Here is a 19,509-nt window from a genome sequence, read left to right on the forward strand (position 1 = left end):
TCCAGGACAGGAGACAAGGCCACATTCAACCAGGGAAGCCTGAACTGGCAGGGAAGACACACAGCCGGAAACAAATGTGCTCCCGTAGCTCAAGAACAAAGGACAAACCAACTTAAAAATGGGCCAAGGAGCCCAAACGGCCGTAGGTAAGCCCACAAGTAAGTGCTCAACATCGTGGGAAGTCAGGGAAATGTAAATTAAACCACAACCAGATGCTGCCACGGAAAATGTGAAAATCAGAAAGACCGTAACACCGCGTGCCGTAACGGGGACAGAAAGGACACCTCCCTCTGGGGAAGGCTTGGCGGTTTCACGTGGAGTCAAACACACCCTCCCGTGTCCCCGCAGCCCCACTCCCAGGCGCGCACTGAGGGGAGACGGGAACACGGGTCTACGCAGAGCCGGGGGAGAAGAGTCGGCTGCCTTGGTTCCCGTCCCGAAGTGGGAATAACTCACTCATCCACCGGGAGGAGCACAGACGAGCAGGGGTGGGAGCAACGGGAGGGCCTGGGCCACGAGCTGTGTGGTGCTCATGCCAGGGTCGGAGGCCGGAGCGCTCCAGATCCAGCCTCGAGAGTCTGCAAATCCACGGTGCGGACAGGGGGGACGGGCTTCCTGGGTGTGGGTTGCCGACGGGGACAGCGCGGAAGCACTCTGGGCGACAGAACACCCCGACGTCGACGGAGGGCCGAGCCGCACAGGGGCGGCGTTTGCCAAAGCTCAGAGCCGGACACTTAGCCTCGTGCGCCACCCCGGGCGTCCATGTCAGCCGAGAAGAACTAGACACAAACGTCGAGCTCTACTGAGCAGGTGTCCCCATGGGGGACAGTCACAGATACGCCCCAGGGGAAGGCAGAAGGAAGCGTGCCCAGCCGGAACTGGCAGTATGGCATGAATTCCGGGTGCTGGGTCCGCACACGCACTCAACGGGGCCGGGGGGCAAAGACATACACCCCGAGCCGGGACGGCCCTGCTATGTGCCCCTGTCACCCCAGGCCCACGAGACCCTTGGCTGTGGGGGACTGAGGGCAGCCAAGAGCCACTGCACCACGAGGAGCCAGGTTCTGTGACAGGCGGCTGGTTCCGAGCTGGCAGAGCGAAAGTCCCGTGGGGCGCCCCGTGTGGAAAGGACCCGGGCCACAGAAGGGGCCCCGAAGCCCAGGCTGGCACAGACTGAGGGCCGGATGAGTCACGACGGTGACAGGTTACAGCCTATCAGATACAGTACGAATCCAATGCCACACTAGCATGAACAGATGAACAAATACATAAAGCAACGGGGGATAAGGGACAGCGGTTCCTGGTAGGATGCCACGCAGCCAGGACAAAAGGACACAGGGTTAAAGTCACGAAGGGTCTAAGATGCATGGGTGAAGCCCAGCAGAGAAGAGGGTGCTATACGCAGGGCCAACGGCTCCCCCCGGACGCCTGAGGACCCACACGGGCCGCCAGCCAGGCAGTCAGGTCACCCAGCCCCCCCCCCCCCCCCCCCCCCCCCCCCCGGCACCAGGCAGCCAGACGCCAGGTCCTCCAGGCCACCCAGCACTTCCGTGACATTGCTGCTGAAATGGCAGATCTGAGTCTCCTCACAAGGAGGCGTCCGAGCCCGGGGACGCTGCACAAAGCACCTGGCCTCCGCTCCCCAAAACATCAGCGTCAGGAAAGACGGAGCGAGGCTGAGGGCCGGGTCCAGCCTCAAGGATGCTGAAGAGATGCCACCCCCAACCGCCATGGGGCTGCACACCAGCTCTGCCTCCAGGCAGCCCTCCCGGATCTCAGGGACCACACTGCAGCGCCCGGTCAAGGGGCACCAGGTCTGCAAATTCCACCCAAATGGTCGTATATGAACACAGAGGGGAAATATGATACAGCCGATGGGGCAAGGCATAAGCAGTCAGTGAACTGAGGCGAACAATACAAGGTCTGCAACTTCTCTGTACGTGCAAAAGTATATCAAAATGACATACCCCAAAATTTTTTACCCAAACTGTTTACCCCCAAAAATTAGATGTGAGAAACCTGTGAGGATGCTGTGACTATCCTCTCCCTACCTCCCTCTCCGACAGCCCCAGGCCCACCCTGACCCTCCCCAACATAACGACCCCCACGGCGGCCCCTGGAATTCACCGTCTGGGATTCAATGGGTGGTCAGTGGCAACAGGCGCCATCCAGGCAACGTACTGGGCATGACGCGGGAGGGGGGCAGTACACGGCCCACTCAGGCCACAAGCCACAGAGCACATCCGCAGGGCTGGGCAGAGGCAGATGCAGTCAGCAAGTCCAGACGCCCTGGAGCAGAAGCCCAGCACCGCCAAGTCTAGGCTGCCCAGTGGGCTCCAGAGTATGGCACCCACTATCCCAGGCTAGGCCCTGGGGCCTCGTCAAGCCTCTGCACTTGAACCTGTTCTGCCTGTTCAGGCTTCTCGGGGTCTCCTCCATGCTGTGTATGCCGCGGGAGACCCCTTCCGTGCCTGGCCACATCCCTCTCACCACAGCCAGGCCTGGCTGAGATGCACGGCTACAGACAGGCCCAGGAGAGCCCACCGCCCGGGCCTGCCGGACCTCCGGGCATGCTGGCCCAGGACACCTCTGTGACTTACCAGCTCAGGATCTGTCCTCTCCTGGGCCACAGCTTCCAGACAGGCAGGGTGACCCCATCCAGGGCAGCCGCCACAGACCTCGGACAGCGGGCGGACAAGGCAGAGGGCTGGGAGGGGCCGCTACAGCCACCTCCTGGGGGCCTCCGCCTGTTCTGCCAGGGCCCGACCCGAACCGCGACACCCAGGAGCCAAGGTACCGCCCAGCTGAGAGCCGCAACCCACCCCTCCCCAGCTCCAGCCTGGGCGGGGGGCTGTCTTCGGCAGCACGCAGCGCTCGGAAGCCCCCATCAGAGCCATCGGGAGCCCCGGGCTCGCGGTGTCACTACGTAGTCAGAGCTCCTGACCTGGATGTCAACACAGCCAACTGTGCGTCTCACGCCAGGTTGTGCGGCTCACCTCACTTTCCCTACTGCCCTTCGAGGGGACCGCCAACACAGAGGTGAGCGACAGGGACCAGGAGGGCTGGTGTGGCACCAGTCGCCCCGGCAGGACCAGCCCCGGGCCTGGGCCCAACGCCCCCCCCGACCTTGGGCCCTCGCGGCAGCTCCCCACCTCACGCAGGTCTGGCCACCCCAGTCAGTACTGGGAACCCCAAGTGTGGACGGTGATGCCCCCGCCCCGTTCTCCCCTGGCTGGAGAGGGTCAGGGGCCCGTGAGCAAGCTGCCGTGGGCTCTCCTGTCACCGTCGAGCGGAAGAGTGGACGGCAGCCGTTCCCCAGGGCCCACAGGACAGGCCATTCCCGGGGGTCACACACACGGAGCCCAAGCCGCCACACGCAGGCGCACACCCGCCGTTGAGTCCAGCAAGGAAAGCCCTGTGTGGGGCAGAGGGCAGTCCCCGCAGCGCACGCCGAGGCTCCTCCCCACCTGCTGTCTCCCGGCAGAAGAGGTGCCCTCCCTTCCCCGGGCACACCAGATGGGCGGAACCGCAGACGCTCGCAGGCCAGGCCCCCCCCTGCATCTGACAGGAGACCAGGAGCGCCGACTGCCCGTCGCACAGAGCGGGCCGGGCCCGGATAGGCACCCATGCGAAACCAGCCGGATATCTCTCTTCGCTCGAAGTAGACGCTGTTGTTCGTACCAGAACCAACTCAAACTCCTGCTGCGTGGGCCACGGTCACTCAGCGCTTTCGTGGGCAGTGGGAGCCGTGCCTGGCCTGGCACCTTCTCAGGCTGTCGGTACAGGCTGTGCACAGACAGAGCCCACACGGCGCGGCTGGGGCACGGGGGAGACGGAATGTCAGAGAGCGGGTGGGGGTGCAGGCAGGCATGCCCGGGAGCATGGCAGCCAAGTCAAGAGAAGGTTGGCCGCGGCACACGCCCTGGGCCCGAACCCAGCGGTCACAGCCAGGAAGGGGTTCGGCAGGAGGAAGGGCCGCGGCCCCCCTGCCGTACCCCCACACCCCTGCCGGCCCAGGAGCAGGGACCCCTCCCCAGGCCCACGGGAAAGGCCCTGGCAACACGGCCCACACTGACCACGCCTGCCCCACCCCGAGACCGGCCTTCTCTGGGCTCCCTGAGCACCCGTCTGTCCCGGGTACACTGTCGGCGCTTCACCACAGTCACGACCCTGTGGGGGCTCCCGCCTCACTTCTCCGCTCGCCTCCTGATGGGAGGAGAGCGCCGTGAGCAGAGCGGGCACCCGGCCCAGGACGGGGCGCCCAGTTTTCTCTACTAGTCCCGTCACGGGTCCTGGCCTGGGCTGAGCGGGAGCGGCCTGTGTGCACACGGCCGAGCAGGGCCCTCACTAGACACGTGAGGGCCTGGGGCGCGGCCATGACACGGAGGAGGCACCCACCTCACGTGGGGGCTCCCTCACAGCAGATGCTCCCTGGATGGACCGAACGCCGGGCCCCCCAAATCCCTATGTTGAAACCCTCATCCCAATGGGCTGGCGCGCGGAGGTGGGCCTCTGGGAGGTGCTTAGGGTTGGACAAAGTCACGAGGGCAGGGCCCCCCGACAGGACCGGCGCCCTCAGAAAGCGGACTGTCCCGCCACACGAGGACACGCCGAGGAAGCAGCTGCCTGCAGCGTGGACAGGGCGCCGGCACCCTCACCTCAGACGGCCAGCCTCCAGAACGGAGAGAGAGAGGCAGAGCCTGCCGCGTCAGTGGCCTGAGGGCCGGGGCCGGTCCCCGCTGCCTCTAGAGAGATCCTGGGCTTCCGGGGAGGGGGGGGGGGGGGTGGCCGGGCATGAGGGAGAAGCACACGGGACCCCACAGCCCCCCCCCCCCCGGGGGGGGGTGCTGCCCAACCCATCCTCAGGCTGAATTCCTCTTTAATGAGACGTCACTTTGGAGACGCATTTCAGAGCCTTCAAAATCGCAGCCCGAGCCTCGTCAAACCAGCCAGAGATTACTTAAGATTTACCGCACGAGCGCTAAAATAAAATAAAATAAAGTAAGGCGGGCCTGCGCGCGGCAGCCCCTGTGACAGCGCCATTTGTAGTCGGGACGGAGCGGCCTCCAGACTCATCTGCTTGAGCTCAGCGGCTTCTGTTTACCCCGCACTTTCACGTCAAATGAGTTTGGAAGGAGTGAAAAGTGACAGGCGGTTTAGGGATATAAGTCACGTTTCAGCCGCAGTTCAGATTAATGAACTTGCTGGAAGCCGCCGAGGGCACAGGCAAATCCACAAACCTGAGAACAAACACGTTAAACCCTCGCTTGGCGGGAGCCTCCACCGACCCCCAAGACACCCCACACCCCAGGGCCGGTCTGGGCAGCAGCGGCGTGCGGTCCTCAGGGCCCAGCCGTACATCCTGCGGGTCCCATAGCAATCCCACCCGCAGCCCCTGGGGCCACCAGCCACTGCCAGGAGGGGCCTGCACCCCATAGTCCCAGGCAGTCGGGAAGCGCGGCCCCATCTGCCTGGAGCAAGAGTGGCAGCGGCCCTGCTGCCCCCACGCTCGCTCTGACACCAGGCCCCTTGTGGCACAGGACCGAGTGCGGCAACCCCTCGCCACAACGAGGGGTGTCATCCCTCCGGACAGGGAGGGCACGGACCTGCCACGACCACTGGCCATCTATCTAGCTGATAAGCCAGGTTCCGCCCCGGCCCTGCTCAGGACACCTGGCCACTCCGTGAGGCAGCCCCAGGGGCCTCTGGGAGCTCCGCCCCCCAGCCTTCCCGCTCGCTCAGGGTCACACGGCGTGTGTTCCCCAGCGGCGCTCCCCAGGCTCCCCCATGACGGCAGCATTTCCACACACACATATACACAGCTTTCTCTCCACGGCGGGTGTCTGCAGGAGGGTGGGATCCAGGGCCACCCATGCCAACACCGGCACTCTCGGCCACCGGGTCACCTGACTTACTTCCCGCCTGTGTCTCCCAGTCCCCAACACTGCCGACTGAGACTTCCAGGACTGTCGGGGCCTGCCTGCCACACCCCCCAGGGGTGTTCCCCTCTGAGGTGCGTCCGGATCAGGAGGGCCAAGGAGAGCTCACGGGCCTTGGGCTCAGGCTGGCCACCCGGCGGGAAGCCCTGCTTTCTCACCCCTGAGCCCTCGGACCACACTGGCCTGGGCCCAGCCACCGGCTCAACCCCTCCTCATGCCCAGGGAAAAGTTGAAGAGCCTGCAGATGCACAGGGTGGAGGTCAAGGCCACAGGCCAGGCCAGTCGGCCAGAGCCTCCCTGGACCCACTGACCTCACACAGGCAGCCCCCAGCTCTGACGGAGCTGAAAGTAGCAGGTGAGTGGGCACCAGACTGGCCACCCGGCCCTGGAGACAGGCCCTTTCCGCTGCCTCAACAAGACAAGCCCAGGCGGGCGCAGCCGACAGGCCGGGAGGCTGGCGGGCGGCCACTCTGCTGAGAAGGAAGCCCACCCCCCACCAGGGTCCAGCTGACCTTGGGCAAAGGAAGCCCAGTCTGCTGGCAGCCACGTTTCCCAGGACCTGAGCCGCTCAGCCCTCGGCCTCCACCACACCCTACTCCGCAGGCCCGCGAAGCCCGGGGGCCTGGCCCCCAAGAACCTAGGACTCTGTGCTCAGGGTGTGTCCCGGAGCCCTGGCAATGGGTAACACAGACCTGGAGTAAAGCGGTCAGGTGGAGGGAGACCCCACTAAGCAAAGCCTCCACACGTGGCCTCAGATTACGTGTATCCGTCCTGGGGGAGTAGGGCCCAGCCACGCCTGCGCACACAGGGAGCGCTGGAAGCCTCGAGCACCCGCAAAGCTGACCTGAGCCCGCAGCCATCGCGCACGAGTCAGGGCCACAGGACCTGAGCCGTCTGACACCAGCACGGCCTGGCAGAGGGCGTCACAGAGCCAACCAGAGCGGCGTCCTCACCCATAGCCGGGCCCCTGTGCTGGGGCACCCACATGGCCATGGCCCTCCCTGCAAGGCAGCCGGCCCGGGGGGAGCCGTGGCCAAGCAGGGTGGGCAGCTCGGTCCGGGCCTGTCCGTTCTGAGCCGGGTCTACGGTGCCCACAGCACGAGGCCCGCCTCCCCTCACGGCCCATCCCACCCACCTGAGCCGGGAGGTCAGACCTCGCAGACCTGCCCACACGGCATATGGACAAGCGCCCTCTCCACCCCCACCTGCTCAACTCCCACACTGAGGCGCAGGCAAGTATTCTCTGTCCTGCTGCCGACTGGGCTGCTCCCCACCTAATGGACTTGACGTTCTGCCTGGTTATGAGGCGGCTACGGCCCAGGGTGGGTGCACCCAGCCACCCCCCCCAGTAGGCCTCACCCTACTGGGCCTGGCAGCCCTTTCTGGTCAGTGACCCCCACAGGGCCGCCCCAGCCCCCAGCCACGCCCCCTGGGGGAGGCGGGACCGGAATTCGGACCGCGGGAGGGGAGGCGCGAGCAAGATCAATAAATCTGAACCTCATTCACGATGATCTGGGGCTCTTATTAAGTAAATTAATTTAAGTTAATTTAGCTCGATCATGACTCCCGATCACAGTGATTTAGTGAGGGGGAAATTGCATTAGGAAAGGCCATGCTCACTAGATAGGAGAACGGAAGAAAATTAGACCCACTTAGCACTGTGAATTAATATGGAAATAGCAGGTGTAAATTTAACCTTATCGAGAGAGTGAAAATTATCTTCATAAATTTGTAGAAATAGCCCCCAAGATACTTATAAATCTATTTAAAACAAAAATATTACAAAAAGTGCAGTAAAATTAATTTAAAATATACTTGCAGCTATTGCCTCCAGAAAAACCAGCAGCAGGGCCAAGTTCAGTGCGGCCTCGCGGTAACGGAGGAGGGAGTGGGTGCCGCGGCCTGGGTGGGCCGATCGCCCTGCCACAGGCCAGCACCTCCTCTCACAGCCCCAGAGCCAGGGAGCCACTGGCCAGCAGGTGGGGGGGCTCCTGGTGGGCTAGCAGGATGGCCCCTGCCCAAGATTCTGTGTAGTCCAGTCCCGTGGGGCACAACGGTCCCTTGTCCACAGCCCTCGGCCAGAGTGCCCACCGCACCTGGGTGGAGGCCGACGTTGGATGAGGGAGCTCCCACTCTGCTCCCCTAGGAAGAGGCTCCCAGAGGGCGCCCCGTTCCCACTCACCCACCAGAGCTGCCGCCCCACCCCCCACCTCAGCAAAGGAAGGGGCCATGCCCCCCACGACAGGCCTCCTGAGGCCCCAGGGCTCAGCAGGCTCACAACAGGGGTCCCCGACTTCTATCCCCTGAAGCTGCTGCCCCAACAGAGCCCTCCCACTTCTGGGCCAGGGCACCCAGAAAATAAGTGGAACCGTCCCCACTCTGTACGCCCTCATCCAGGAGCGGCCCAGAGCAAGGCTGCAGCACTGGGGGGGGGGGGGGTGCAGGCAGCACCCACTGGGGGGGACATGGAGAGGGCCGTAGCCCCCGTGTGCCGAAGGAAAGATGGGCCACATCTCCCAGAGGGCAGCTCAGGCCCTACCTCTAACCAGAAGTTTCTCCATGAAGTGGAACAAAGCCCGGTGTGGCCTCAACTGTCCAGATGGTGGCTTCCCCCACGGACGTCCCCTGCCAGCTAACAGCCTACAGACAGCGGTGGAGGGCATGCGTGTCTGTGCACGCGTGTCCGTGAGTGCACGCGTGCGTCCGTGAGTGCACGCGGCATGCGCAGGCTGGCCGCAGGTCTGCTGCAGAAACTGCTACACAGAAAAATTAGCCTGTTCCACGGCCGGCAAACTGTAGACCAAGCGCTTCCGCGTGGCCAGCTCGGTCCCCTACAGGCCCCAGGCCCACGGCAGCCCGGATGAGGGCGTCCTACCTGGACAGCGAGAGCCGCCGTGACCGCCAAGAGGGCAGGGACAGAGGAGACTGGGGGGCGCTGAGAGGAGACACGGGCGTCTTCTTGACGATGCGGTAGCGGGTCTTGATCACTTTGCTGGTGGGAGGCGTCCGCAGGGTGTGCACGCTGGATGCTGCGGAGAAAACGCACACAGAGGGGGTCAGTGGAGGTCAGCAGGGGGCCTCTCGACTCACTCCAGCCCCGCCCCACACAGCCCCAGAGCACCCAGGGGCCCGAGGCTCCTGAGAGCTGGGCACAGGCCTGGAGTCCTGAGACACAGGGCACTGGGGATGCTGAGTGACACGTGGGCGGGGGGGGGCGGCAGAAGCGCCCCGGGGCCAGCTGACTAGGGCGGCACCATGGGCTGGTGCCCCTCAGCAGGCAGCCCCCAGACTCAGGACCCCCACTCTGGCCCCAACTCCCCAGAGCCTCCAGGAGTAGCGCGGAGGGGGCCGCAGGAGGGCGCAGGAGGCCGGGGTGCAGACTGCTCGCCTCCCTCTCTGGGCACCCCCAGCACATGCTCACGCAGATTTATGTATTTAATCACCAATGTTTTCATAACATCTTGCGGGGGATGTATGTACACCACAGCTTCTCTTTTGCTGAATGGTTCATGCAATTAACAGGGATCTGTTTTGCCCGAGTTCCCCTCCACTTGATAGCCGGCAATTTCTCCACAGCTTCGAGGAACGTACCTAATTGCCCGGCTCGCATAATATACAGCTCTAACTGCCCAGATAATTAAAGCGAACGCAGCGCGGGACGGGGGCGCCGAAGCCTCTCGTGACCCAGCCCACGGCCGGCAGCCTCTCCGGAAGCTCCCCTCTCGGACCGGCGCCGGGACCCAGGCTCCCTGTGGGCCCCTCCTCGTCCCATCCAGCCTGCCTGCACAGCACCCCAGCATGGGTAGCTTCCTGGGGCTCCCACTCACAGAGACGCTATGCCGGGTCAGGCCGTCGGGCAGTGGCGGGGGCGGGCGGGGGGGGGGGGGGGGGTAGGGAGGGGCGGCGTGCGTGCCAGGCGAGGCCCCCAGGAAAACGCACAGGGTCTCACTGCCGGAGCATCAGCACCAGAGCACACCCGTGACCCTTCAGCCAAAGGCTGCCAGGGCCCCAGGTGGCCCGGAGGGCGCAGTGCACGGGGCGGCACCAAACCCCCACGTCCCCTCGCTAGTCCCGCTCGGTGCCAGTCCTTTGGCTCCTCCGACAGCGCGGACCAACGCTCCATGACCCGGGCCTGCTCCGCTAGACCCTCCCAGAACCCACAGATCCCGAACCAGACTGGGAACCTCCCTGTTGCCGGCCTGCAAGGAGCTGTTACGAATCACAGACAGCATCTAAAACCCATCTTTCAGAGCCCTAGACCCAACAGACTCCAGCCCACAGCCAGGCCCCCGAACCAGCTCCTGGCTCCACACACCTCCTCTCCAGGCTTGCCCGGCCCGCCAGAACCCACTACACCCAGGGGGACACCTGGTCGGGAATAAGCAGGACAAGCCTGGTATCTGGCACTGTGCCCCTTGCCCGGATGTCAGAAGAGCCCCTACTCCAGGGGTCCCCTCACCCTCTGCCAGGGTACCCATCAACCCACACGGCAAGGCCAGGACACGGCATGGGTCAGAGCCCTCCCGAGTGCCCCGGACTAGAGGGTCCACGCCTGCTGCCAGACCAAGGAGACTGTGCAGGGCCCTTTCACCTGTCAGAGGTGGACGTGGGCTTCAAGGCCCAAAGAGTGCCAGGGGCAGGGCACAGCTCTGGTCACCAGACTGGCGCAGGGACGCACAACAGCTGCCCACCAAAGGGAGCCACGACACATCCAGGTGAGGCCAGGACAGACACCCCGGCAACAGGGGAGACCCCCCCTTCTCCCCTCACCCCTTCTGTCTGTCTCTGTCTCTCCTCGGTTCTCCCTACCTCCAAGAGCAGCAGCTCCAGGGAGTTGGGGAGAAAACAGAAGGTCAGCAAAACCAAAGGGCGACATGGCATCACCAGGGACACCTGATCTTGCTGAGTGACCAAAGTGAGTAGATCCTTAGCTCTGAGCACCCCACACGCTCTTGGGACGCAGGGGAGAGCCTCGCACACAGTGGGCATCGATAGATAAATGTTTGCTGAATTGAATTTTCAAGGTCTTACAAGCAAGGATGGACCACAGAAAATCAATAACAGCTTGTTCCAACTAAGAGCCTTCCTCTAAGTCATCCGGGCCCCAAGCTACCCTCACAGCCGCCCTGCTCCCTCGGCCCTTGCATCCGGACAGCACGCCTGACCCCAGGCCTCCCAGGCAGCGGCCGCTGGCTGCTCTGGGATGGGAGGTGCCACACAGCCCTGGCACGGCTGGAGCCACACAGCCCTGGCTCTGCAGCTGGACTCCTGCCCGGGAGCCCTGCTGACTCACCAGCCCCACCCCCTTCGTCCTGAGCATAGGGAACCCAGGCCTGGCCCAGCCCCACTCCCCTCTTCCGGATGTGAGCACTGCCACCTCTAAGAAGCCCCCTCCCCCGCCCCCACGCCCAAAGGCCTGGACTCTGCATTCAAGTTAACAGGCAACTGTATTCAGGATGCACTCCTGCAAAGCGCAGGCCTGTTGTAAAATCAACTTTTTGTTTAACTTACTGCATTTTACTTATTAGTGCCCAATGACCACTTCTGGGAGACACAAAGTAACAAGGCAGATCTCCTCTTAAACAGGCAGCCTGGTGTCCTTTGCTTCACACGGTCATCTGTGAGGCCCCACCCCCCGTGGTCCTGAGCAACAAGGGGAGGGGAGGGCACAGCAGGGCACACCCTGCCCCACGGCGGGGCTGTGACCACTACAGCCTGGCCTGCTGGTCACTCCTGGCCCCCATCTTTCCTCAATGGGCAGTTTAGGCACAGGCAGTGGAAGGGTTCACGGCACTGACCCCGGAGAGACCGCCTAGGGCGCCCATGCCAAGAACACACAGGTGGGTGTGTGCCCCCGTGGCCAACAGGCGCAGGGATCCTAACACTGTGCCTGCACACGGGGACCAGGAAGCTGGGGTGGGAGGCGGCAAGGCCCGCCCCAGGGCGAAGGTGGCACACGCCCACCCTGCTCCCCGTGGCTCGGGAGCCCAGGCCTCGCCCCGACCCCGCGGCTGGGAAGGCAGCCCAGCAGCCGGCCATTCCCCCCGGCTGGCGGAGGGTTTGTGTAGATAATCATGTTATTTAGATAGGATGTGGGTTTAATTCCCTTCATTACAGACTCCCAGGGTTGTAATTTTTTTTCTCCGCATGATGTATTCCCTGTGGCACATTTCACTCAAATCAAACCCTTCGCGCCTTTATTGCCAACGAGGCCCGGGCGCCGCGTTATCAGGCCCACACACACAGCCCTCTCCGCCCTGCCGTGCAGAGGTCACTTCTAATGACTAATCGATCTCATTAGCTTTCCTAATTAAAAACTTTACTACCGCAATGGAAGACGAACTACAGAAAACTGCTGGCATCATATTTGAGTGGGATATGAGCCCATCTATCAGCGGAGCCCTCGCGCCTGCACAGTCGGCCCGGGGGCCGGCCTCCCCCGCGTGCCCGTGCTCGGGGGCCCCAGACGGAGTGGGGGGACTAGGCTGCACCCAGGAGCCCCCCTGAGCACCGAGCACGGGCACGCGGGGCAGGCGTGGTGGCAGGGAGGGAGGCCACTGAGGCCCAGGGAGGCGGGACACCCATCCAGCGGCGGAGCCCAGCCAGCCTGGCTCCTGCCCCCAGCACGTCCTGCCCTCCGTGATCCAGCTGTGGAAGCGGGGCACACACCAGCCCCTCCCAGGGCCCCAGAGCACTGGGCAGATGGCAGGAAAGGGAGGGCCCTGCCCCATCCCGGCTCCCCCAGTCCCCCTCCTGACCAGCCACCAGACGGGAGAGCCTATCAGACGGAGGTCACAGCTCTCTCTGTTTTAGTGCAGAGCAGGAGTTGAGACGGAGTTCAGATTTTTATGGAACTTCAAAGGGCAATAACTAGGTAGAAAATGAGCTGCTAATTTCACAACTGTTTAATGAATAAGGAGAAAATAAGACTGTGCAAAGGGCTGCCTGAGGCTGCTCCCCATACAGGCGGGCAGACTCAGGGCTGAGCGAGTGTCCCCAGCAGCACCCCACTGTCCGGCGCCCTAGGGAGAGGCCTGGGGGGGGGGGGGCGGGGCGGGGACCACGCGCCCCTGGCTCCGTGGCCTCCCATCCACCAGCCTCTGGCCTTCGCCCAGCAGCGGCCCATAGACAGGGGCACTGGGGCCTCCAGAGACAGGCCCCATGAAGATGACAGACCTGTCCACAGCTGGCTTCCCACCCCGTTCCAGAAGCCTCTTCCCTGAGCCTCTGGCCTCATGAAGAGGCAGCGGGGGTGTTGCTGGTGGAGGCACAGACTAAGGGCAGGGCTGTCTCCAGCGCTTCTTCCCTGCTGGGGGACAGGACAGCTGAGCAAAAGCGAGTGACTGGTACCTAAGCACAAACTTCACCTGTGCCAGTGGAACAGGACTGGACAGAGCCCGCAGACGGGATCCAGCCTGCCTGTCGTGCACCCTCCAAACCAAGCCATGCTCCTGGAAGACGGGCCCCAGACCCCTGGCCTCTCGGGACTGCGGCAGCATGGGGCGGGGGGGGGGGGGGGGGGGGGAGACCCCTCTGGCTGAGGGTGGGGAGCCCGGCTGGTGGGGTGGCCATGGGGCCAAGGGCTTCTGCTGGCCCGGGCTCCCCAGTTCCCAGTCCAGGGAGATTCAACTCCCTCTGCCTGATCCGCTTTTCATCAACACCTACCCTGATGCGTTATTATCTGCGAACAGGCTGCAGACAGCTCTAAAAGGCCGTGCTGCGGCTCAGCATTTCAGAAGTCACAGGGATTTCTGCTCTTCTGCCACAGAAGCCATTGTCCACTCTCAGCCGGCTCAGGTCCCAGCTGGTCACCCTGCTGTAGGCTGGTAGTGCCCCCACCCACCCGCACCTGCCTCCCGTCAGGCCACCCACAGCCCCCAACCGAAATGGGCACAGGGCCCCCACCTGACCAGGGCCCGTGGGAGCCAACTACCGGCAAGCTGTGTGCACCCAAACTCACTCCGAAAGGTCTTCCTTCCAGCCTTAACCGGAGTTTTTGATGAGGTGCCAACTCGACCCGGCCCCGGGCCTGGCACTGGGTGAGGGAGGCCTGGCCTAAGGCAGACAAGAGGGGCCAGAGCAGGGAGGGGGCCGCGCCACGGAAACCAGCCTGGCCCCCTCCTTGGCACAGATGTGGGACAGCACCTGGCAGTGGGGTCGCTGATGTGCCCGAGAGAGAGGGTGGGAGGCCCCTGTGAGCACCTGGGCACCTACATGCCCACAAACCCGTCCCCTGTGGGGCCTCTTCCCTGGGCAGTTCCTGAGAACCACGGCCTTTGGGGCAGGCCCCGGACACAATCCTGCTCTCCAGCAAGAGCAAGGCTCTCGGATCAGCGGCCAGCATATGGTTGTGACCGCAGCTGATGGTGGTCAGGGGTGCAAAGAGGTGCACACGGCAGGCAGGACCTGTCACGAGTGCCCCCAGCAGTGACACCGCTGGAAGGACCGGGAGGGGCCTGAGTGGGGTCCAAACAGAAGGGACAGCACAGCCACAGGCCCCAGGCAGTGAAAAGCAGGGAACAGCTCTAGGCAAGCAGGGTGCTGGCTTCTCCTGGAGGAAGCGGGGAGGTGCCCTGGGGGCTCCCGGGGGACGAAGGAGCAGCCGGCTAGCACGGGGCCCGGGCCTCCCCACACCGCCTCCAGGTTGGCAAAAGGCTCATACCTGCGGCCAAGGCCTCACCTCGCCCTCAGACTCTGTACCACCCCAGGGGCGGTGACAGGGGCAGAAGTGAGGGCCAAGCAAGCCAGGCGGGTCTGGAGGGTGCGCAGGCAACAAGGAGCCCACAGAGAGCCAACGGGAGGACTGGGCCCAGGCAGGCTCCCCGCACCCAGCTCGAGGTGCATCACCCAGCCCTCCAGGGCCTTACCCTACCTCCCTGACCCGAGACCAGCCGCTCGACAGACCATGGGTGCAGGGGGCAGGGGCAGGTGAGGTGCAGGTCAGCCCAGAGGCGCCTGGTCTTCTCGGCAGCGGGAGGTGCCGCAGGGGCGGGCCACTTTCCCCGCTGGTGGCAGGTGGGCTGCACAGTGGCCACAAACGCACATGTCACAGCAACCCTGCAGGACCCCAGCAGAGCCCGGCTCCGTCCTAACGGCGGGTGTGCCGCACTCCTGGCAAAACGGCCACGGCAACGTACGCAGACCAGCAGGCGCACCGGCTGAGAAGCCTTCAACGTGCCACGGCGTCCTCACGTCTGAAACCCCGCGGGGCACCCGAGCTGCTTGCGGAGCCCTGGGCCTGGCAGGACGGGCAGTGCTCGAGAGGACCAGGGCGAACGGCAGCAACACGTCCTGTCTGCCTGGGGCAGGGCCGGGGGTTGGGGCCCGGAGAAGGGCTGTGGGGTGGGCCCCAAGCCCCACTCGGCCTCAGAAGGGACAGTGAGGTGTGCCCGCTCTCTCTAGACACCGCCCGTCCACCAGGGCATTTCTGAAGGTCAACGTCATCTGAGCTGACCCCTCAGTGACCCCCACGGTCCTGGAGACGGTGGAACCGGGGCCGCATTTGGGGGTGAAAAGGGCCCCACTCCTAGGAGGGGCGAGCCGACCCCAGAGGCCACCAGGAAAGGTCCGTGGATGCACACCATCTGCAGGAAGCAGCCAGAAGGAAGGCCTGTGGGGTCCGGGCTCTGGTCGTCGGGTGCCGCCGAAGGGGGTCCCAGGCCTGCTCTCCCCTCCCCTCCCCACTCAGCCTCAGGCCGGTTGCTCCCCAGTGTCCGCAGTAGCTGCCAAGGGAACGCTGGCCCGAACTCCGCCCTGGCGACTCTGTGCCCCCGGCTCTGACCGCAGTCCCGCCGCACGGCCCGGCCCACACGCCCGAGGCTCCGCACGGGGGCCGGCACAGATGTATGCACACCGTGTGCGGTCATTTCCTGAGCATGTGGCCCGCCTGCCAGCCCCTCCGAGACCCACCAGGGCTTTTGCAGCACAAGCCCAGACCCTTCAGTTACGCGCTTAACCAGGAAGGATGTGTCCAGACACAGGGCTGGTCCACACACCCCCCCCCCCCCCGCCCCGTCTCAGATGGGCCCCCATCTCTGTGCTACTGGGAGATCAGCACCCGGAATGGGATCCAGCCCTGGGATCTGGGGCGAGGACACCGACGCCCCAGTTTCTACTGACGCCGGTGCCCCCTGGCTGGGGGCGAGCCTCAGGGTTCCTCCAGGACACCGAGGAACAACCTGGCCATCTCTCCACACTGGGCTGGACTGCCCTTCTCCCCCCCCGCCCCCCCCCCCCCCCAGGCCCACCACATGGGAAAGACTCAGCCAAGGGCCCCGGGCAACAGGGCGGGCCGCTCTACCCAGGAAGCCGCTGGGCCTGCTCCCAGCTGGAACCACGGGCAGAACCCACCAAGCCGGGTCCCATTCGGATGGCGGTGCTACCGCTGTGGGCAGCGTTGGCTTCAGCTCAGCCTTTCTAGTCTGATGATCTCTGCCTTCTAATTGAGTTCGCGGGTCAGCGCGTTTAGGGCAGTAAGCGGACACCTTGCCACACCTGTGTCGGAGCGCTCGGGGCTGCCGGGGGCGGGGGGCGTCTGGGCCTCCCAGGCCTGCAGACCGGGGGCCCCTCCGCCTGAGCGCCAGCGGGGCCCCGTGCCGGCTTCCCCCAGCCCCGTCTGCAGACTAGTCTCTGGTGAGCCTAGAAGCACGCGTCCTTTCTGGTCAACAGCCCCGACCTCCTCCCTGATCCCCCGCCCGTCCGTCTAGGCCCCTCAGCAGCCGAGCTCAGCTGCAGCGTCCGCCAGACCGCCCCACGAACGCACACCCCCTGCCCGGACGCCGGGATGCTCAGGGAACCTCCGGCGCCCCCTACCCGCCGCTGCCTCAGACACAGCGGCTTAGAAAGTGCCACCGGCTTCCCCCGCCAGGCCCCGCGCCAGGCTGTTCCCAGCTGCTCTGTCAGCGGCACCCCACCTGCGGCAGGAGGCGAGGGTCGGCAGCACGGCCCCTCGGGGCGGCGAGGGGCGCGGGAGATTAGCGCTGCTGGGCACCACTTCCCGCCGGCCAAGCGAGAAGCCAGCTCCCTGCGGGTGGCCACATGGAGCGGAGGTGGGCACCGGCAGGCTGCGAGCCAGGAGGCAGACGGAAGTGGTTCCCCCCGCCCCACCGGCCCCCAGGCCCCTCCACTGTGTGCAGGGGATTCCCGGGTTCCCCCACGAGGCTCCCAGCCTCTCTCCCTGCACCCCCCCCACATGCTCCCAGGCCCCTAGGCCCCTCCACTGTGTGCAGGGGATTGAGTCCCAGGTTCCCCGACAAGGCTCCCAGCCTCTCTCCCCGCCCCCCCCCCCCCCCACCGGCCCCCAGGCCCCTTCACTGTGTGCGGGGCATTGATTCCCAGGCAGGGTTGGCTCTGGCCGGCTCTAGTGGAACATCTTCAGCAGAAGGGGGAGCCTCCGTTCCCTCCTGCCCTCCACATAGGACACACAAAGCCCGACGAACAGCACAGCTGACGGGGCACATTGGCCCCTCGGGGTACAGATGTAGGGAGGAGCCCCGCTGGGGCAGGTCGGCGCTAGGCCAAGGGGCCTCTGCCCAGGGCCCCTCAGGAAGGACAGGAGAGGAGCTCGATTCCACTGACGCCAGCCTGGAAAACAGCGGCCAGGAGGCAGACGTCATCCTGCCCCGTAAAGACCGCTATAAACATGCCCACAGACCTCCACCTGTACCGTCGCACAGGTGCCCTGCTGTCCACCCAGGCCCCGCAGGTGCAGGAAGCACACAGGTGACGGGACCTGGCCGCCGTGTTCCCACCCGAGAGAGCACAGCCGTACCGTGACAGAGCCCCCACCCTGCGAACACTTATTCGTGTGCTTGCAGGGGCCCGTCCACTTCTCCAAATGAGGCGTGACAGCAGCCCAGGCAGAAGGCAGTGCGCGCCCCGCCCAGCGCTCACCCGCCAGGAGCTGCCAGGGACTGAGCTCTAACAAGCTTCAGTGGTGGGATGACTGGAATCACAAAGTATGAATTTTTATGAGTCTAATAAATCACTCCACTTTTCCTGTGTTTGATGGTTCCCAGCACTTCCAGTACTGGAAGAGCCCCGCTGCCATCAGATGGTCTGGCCCTCGTCTCTGCCGGTGGCCGGGGACAAGGAGCCAGGGCAGCTGGAGACCCTCCCGGGCACCCTGGGGCCGTCGGAGGCCAGCGCGTCCACAGGCCCCCGCGGAAGTTCTCAGGCCGGCTCTGTGCTCCCTCTGCTCAGAGGCCAGCCCGTGGAAAGGGCGCCCTGGCCAAATCAGCACGGACCCGAGCACACACCCCTCTGTGACAGAGCCATAGGGACCCCAGGGCCCGGGAAGGGGGGTCTGAGGGGCAGCAGCCCATCCAGCCCCACTGATTTCCCACGTGCACCCCGCGGCCTGCAGGCGCTCGCCGCCAGCCTTCCGCCGCACCGTCATCCAAGCCGGGGACCGGCCGCTGACAAACGGTTAGCGATGATCAAATCACAGAGGCAGCCCGACAGGCCATACGTCACCGAGCAGCCATCGGCCCTGCAGCCTGAAGAGCGTGGGCGGCTCGGTGATGACAAACAAGGGCTGTCAGCTGCCTGTCCCCCAGCGGGCCGTGTTCGCTGTCGTCCCACACTACCTGGTGTTTAATGACGACACTGTCAGCCCAAGACGCAGCGCCAACGCCGCCACGGACTGTCAGGGCCCTATTAGAGGAAAGATTGAGACCCTACTCTTCTTAAACTCACTCAAGCAACACAAGCCGCTAGTTCCTATAATTATTGTGCGTGAGCCATCGATCGTGCCGACACCTGACCCGTCTGTATGAGATGGGAGTAGTTTGCTCCGTGACAGTCGCTATAGATTACGGGGGTGGGTCGTCCCTCCCCTCTTAACCACGGTGCTACCTACCAGAGCAAGGGGGAGACTGAGCACCTCTCACCGATCCCCCAGCCGCAGGCATGGGCACGGGGGGCAGGGAGGCCCAGCACCTCCTGGGAGGTCAGGAGGCACCCCCACACACTGGGAAGGCCACGGGGGCACTGTGGCGGGCAGCTAAGGAATCCAGGCAGGGAGAGGACATTCCAGGCAGGGCACGACTCTGGCTCAGCACGCCCTGCAGGACCCCGGCACCCCAGGACAGCACGCGGGGAGCACCAGCGCCTCAGGCAAGCACACATGCGTCAGGGAGTGGCCGGCGCCCCCGGAGGGCGCCGGAGTCTGTCCATGGTGCGTGGCGGGTCCGGGGGCTCAGCTTCAGCTTCAGGAAGGCAGAGCTCGTGGCCAGGGGGCCCACTCTGGTCCCTTCCTCCCCTGGCCCCAGGTCACAGGACAGGCCTGTGCCCTCCTGTGCTCAGAGCCCAGTTCTGGCCTTGGCAACCCTGGGGACCCCTCAGCCCTTCTGAGGCCAACCGGTGCTCGTGCTCGCGTGCAGGCCTCTGGATCCCAAGTCGCGGAGCCCCCAGAACACAAGGCCCGGCCCCCAGGCCCACGCTGACAGCCATGATACTCGGGGTCCGTCGTCCACAGCCAGGCACCGAGCCGGGCGAGCCCATCTCACAGCCCCAGGATTAGGTGGCCTGAGGTCCATCTACCACTTCCGTGGAATCACGCAGCCAAGGA

The 19,509-nt window shown here is 64.7% G+C and overlaps 1 protein-coding gene across 2 annotated transcripts in view; it reads right to left on the bottom strand.

The window, feature by feature from the left end:
• The window catches only part of ZC3H3 (zinc finger CCCH-type containing 3), an 83,131-nt gene that overhangs the window by 38,807 nt on the left and 24,815 nt on the right, over positions 1 to 19,509 (bottom strand). For both annotated transcript variants that reach the window (XM_053896099.1, XM_053896098.1), the window contains exon 4: positions 8,815 to 8,968. In XM_053896099.1, the coding sequence (XP_053752074.1) occupies positions 8,815 to 8,968 (154 nt within the window). The remainder of the gene's footprint in view (positions 1 to 8,814; positions 8,969 to 19,509) is intronic.

Source organism: Panthera pardus, unplaced genomic scaffold (assembly GCF_024362965.1).
Source record: "Panthera pardus isolate Hobbes unplaced genomic scaffold, ASM2436296v1 HiC_scaffold_7, whole genome shotgun sequence".
NCBI classification, from domain to species: Eukaryota; Metazoa; Chordata; class Mammalia; order Carnivora; family Felidae; genus Panthera; species Panthera pardus.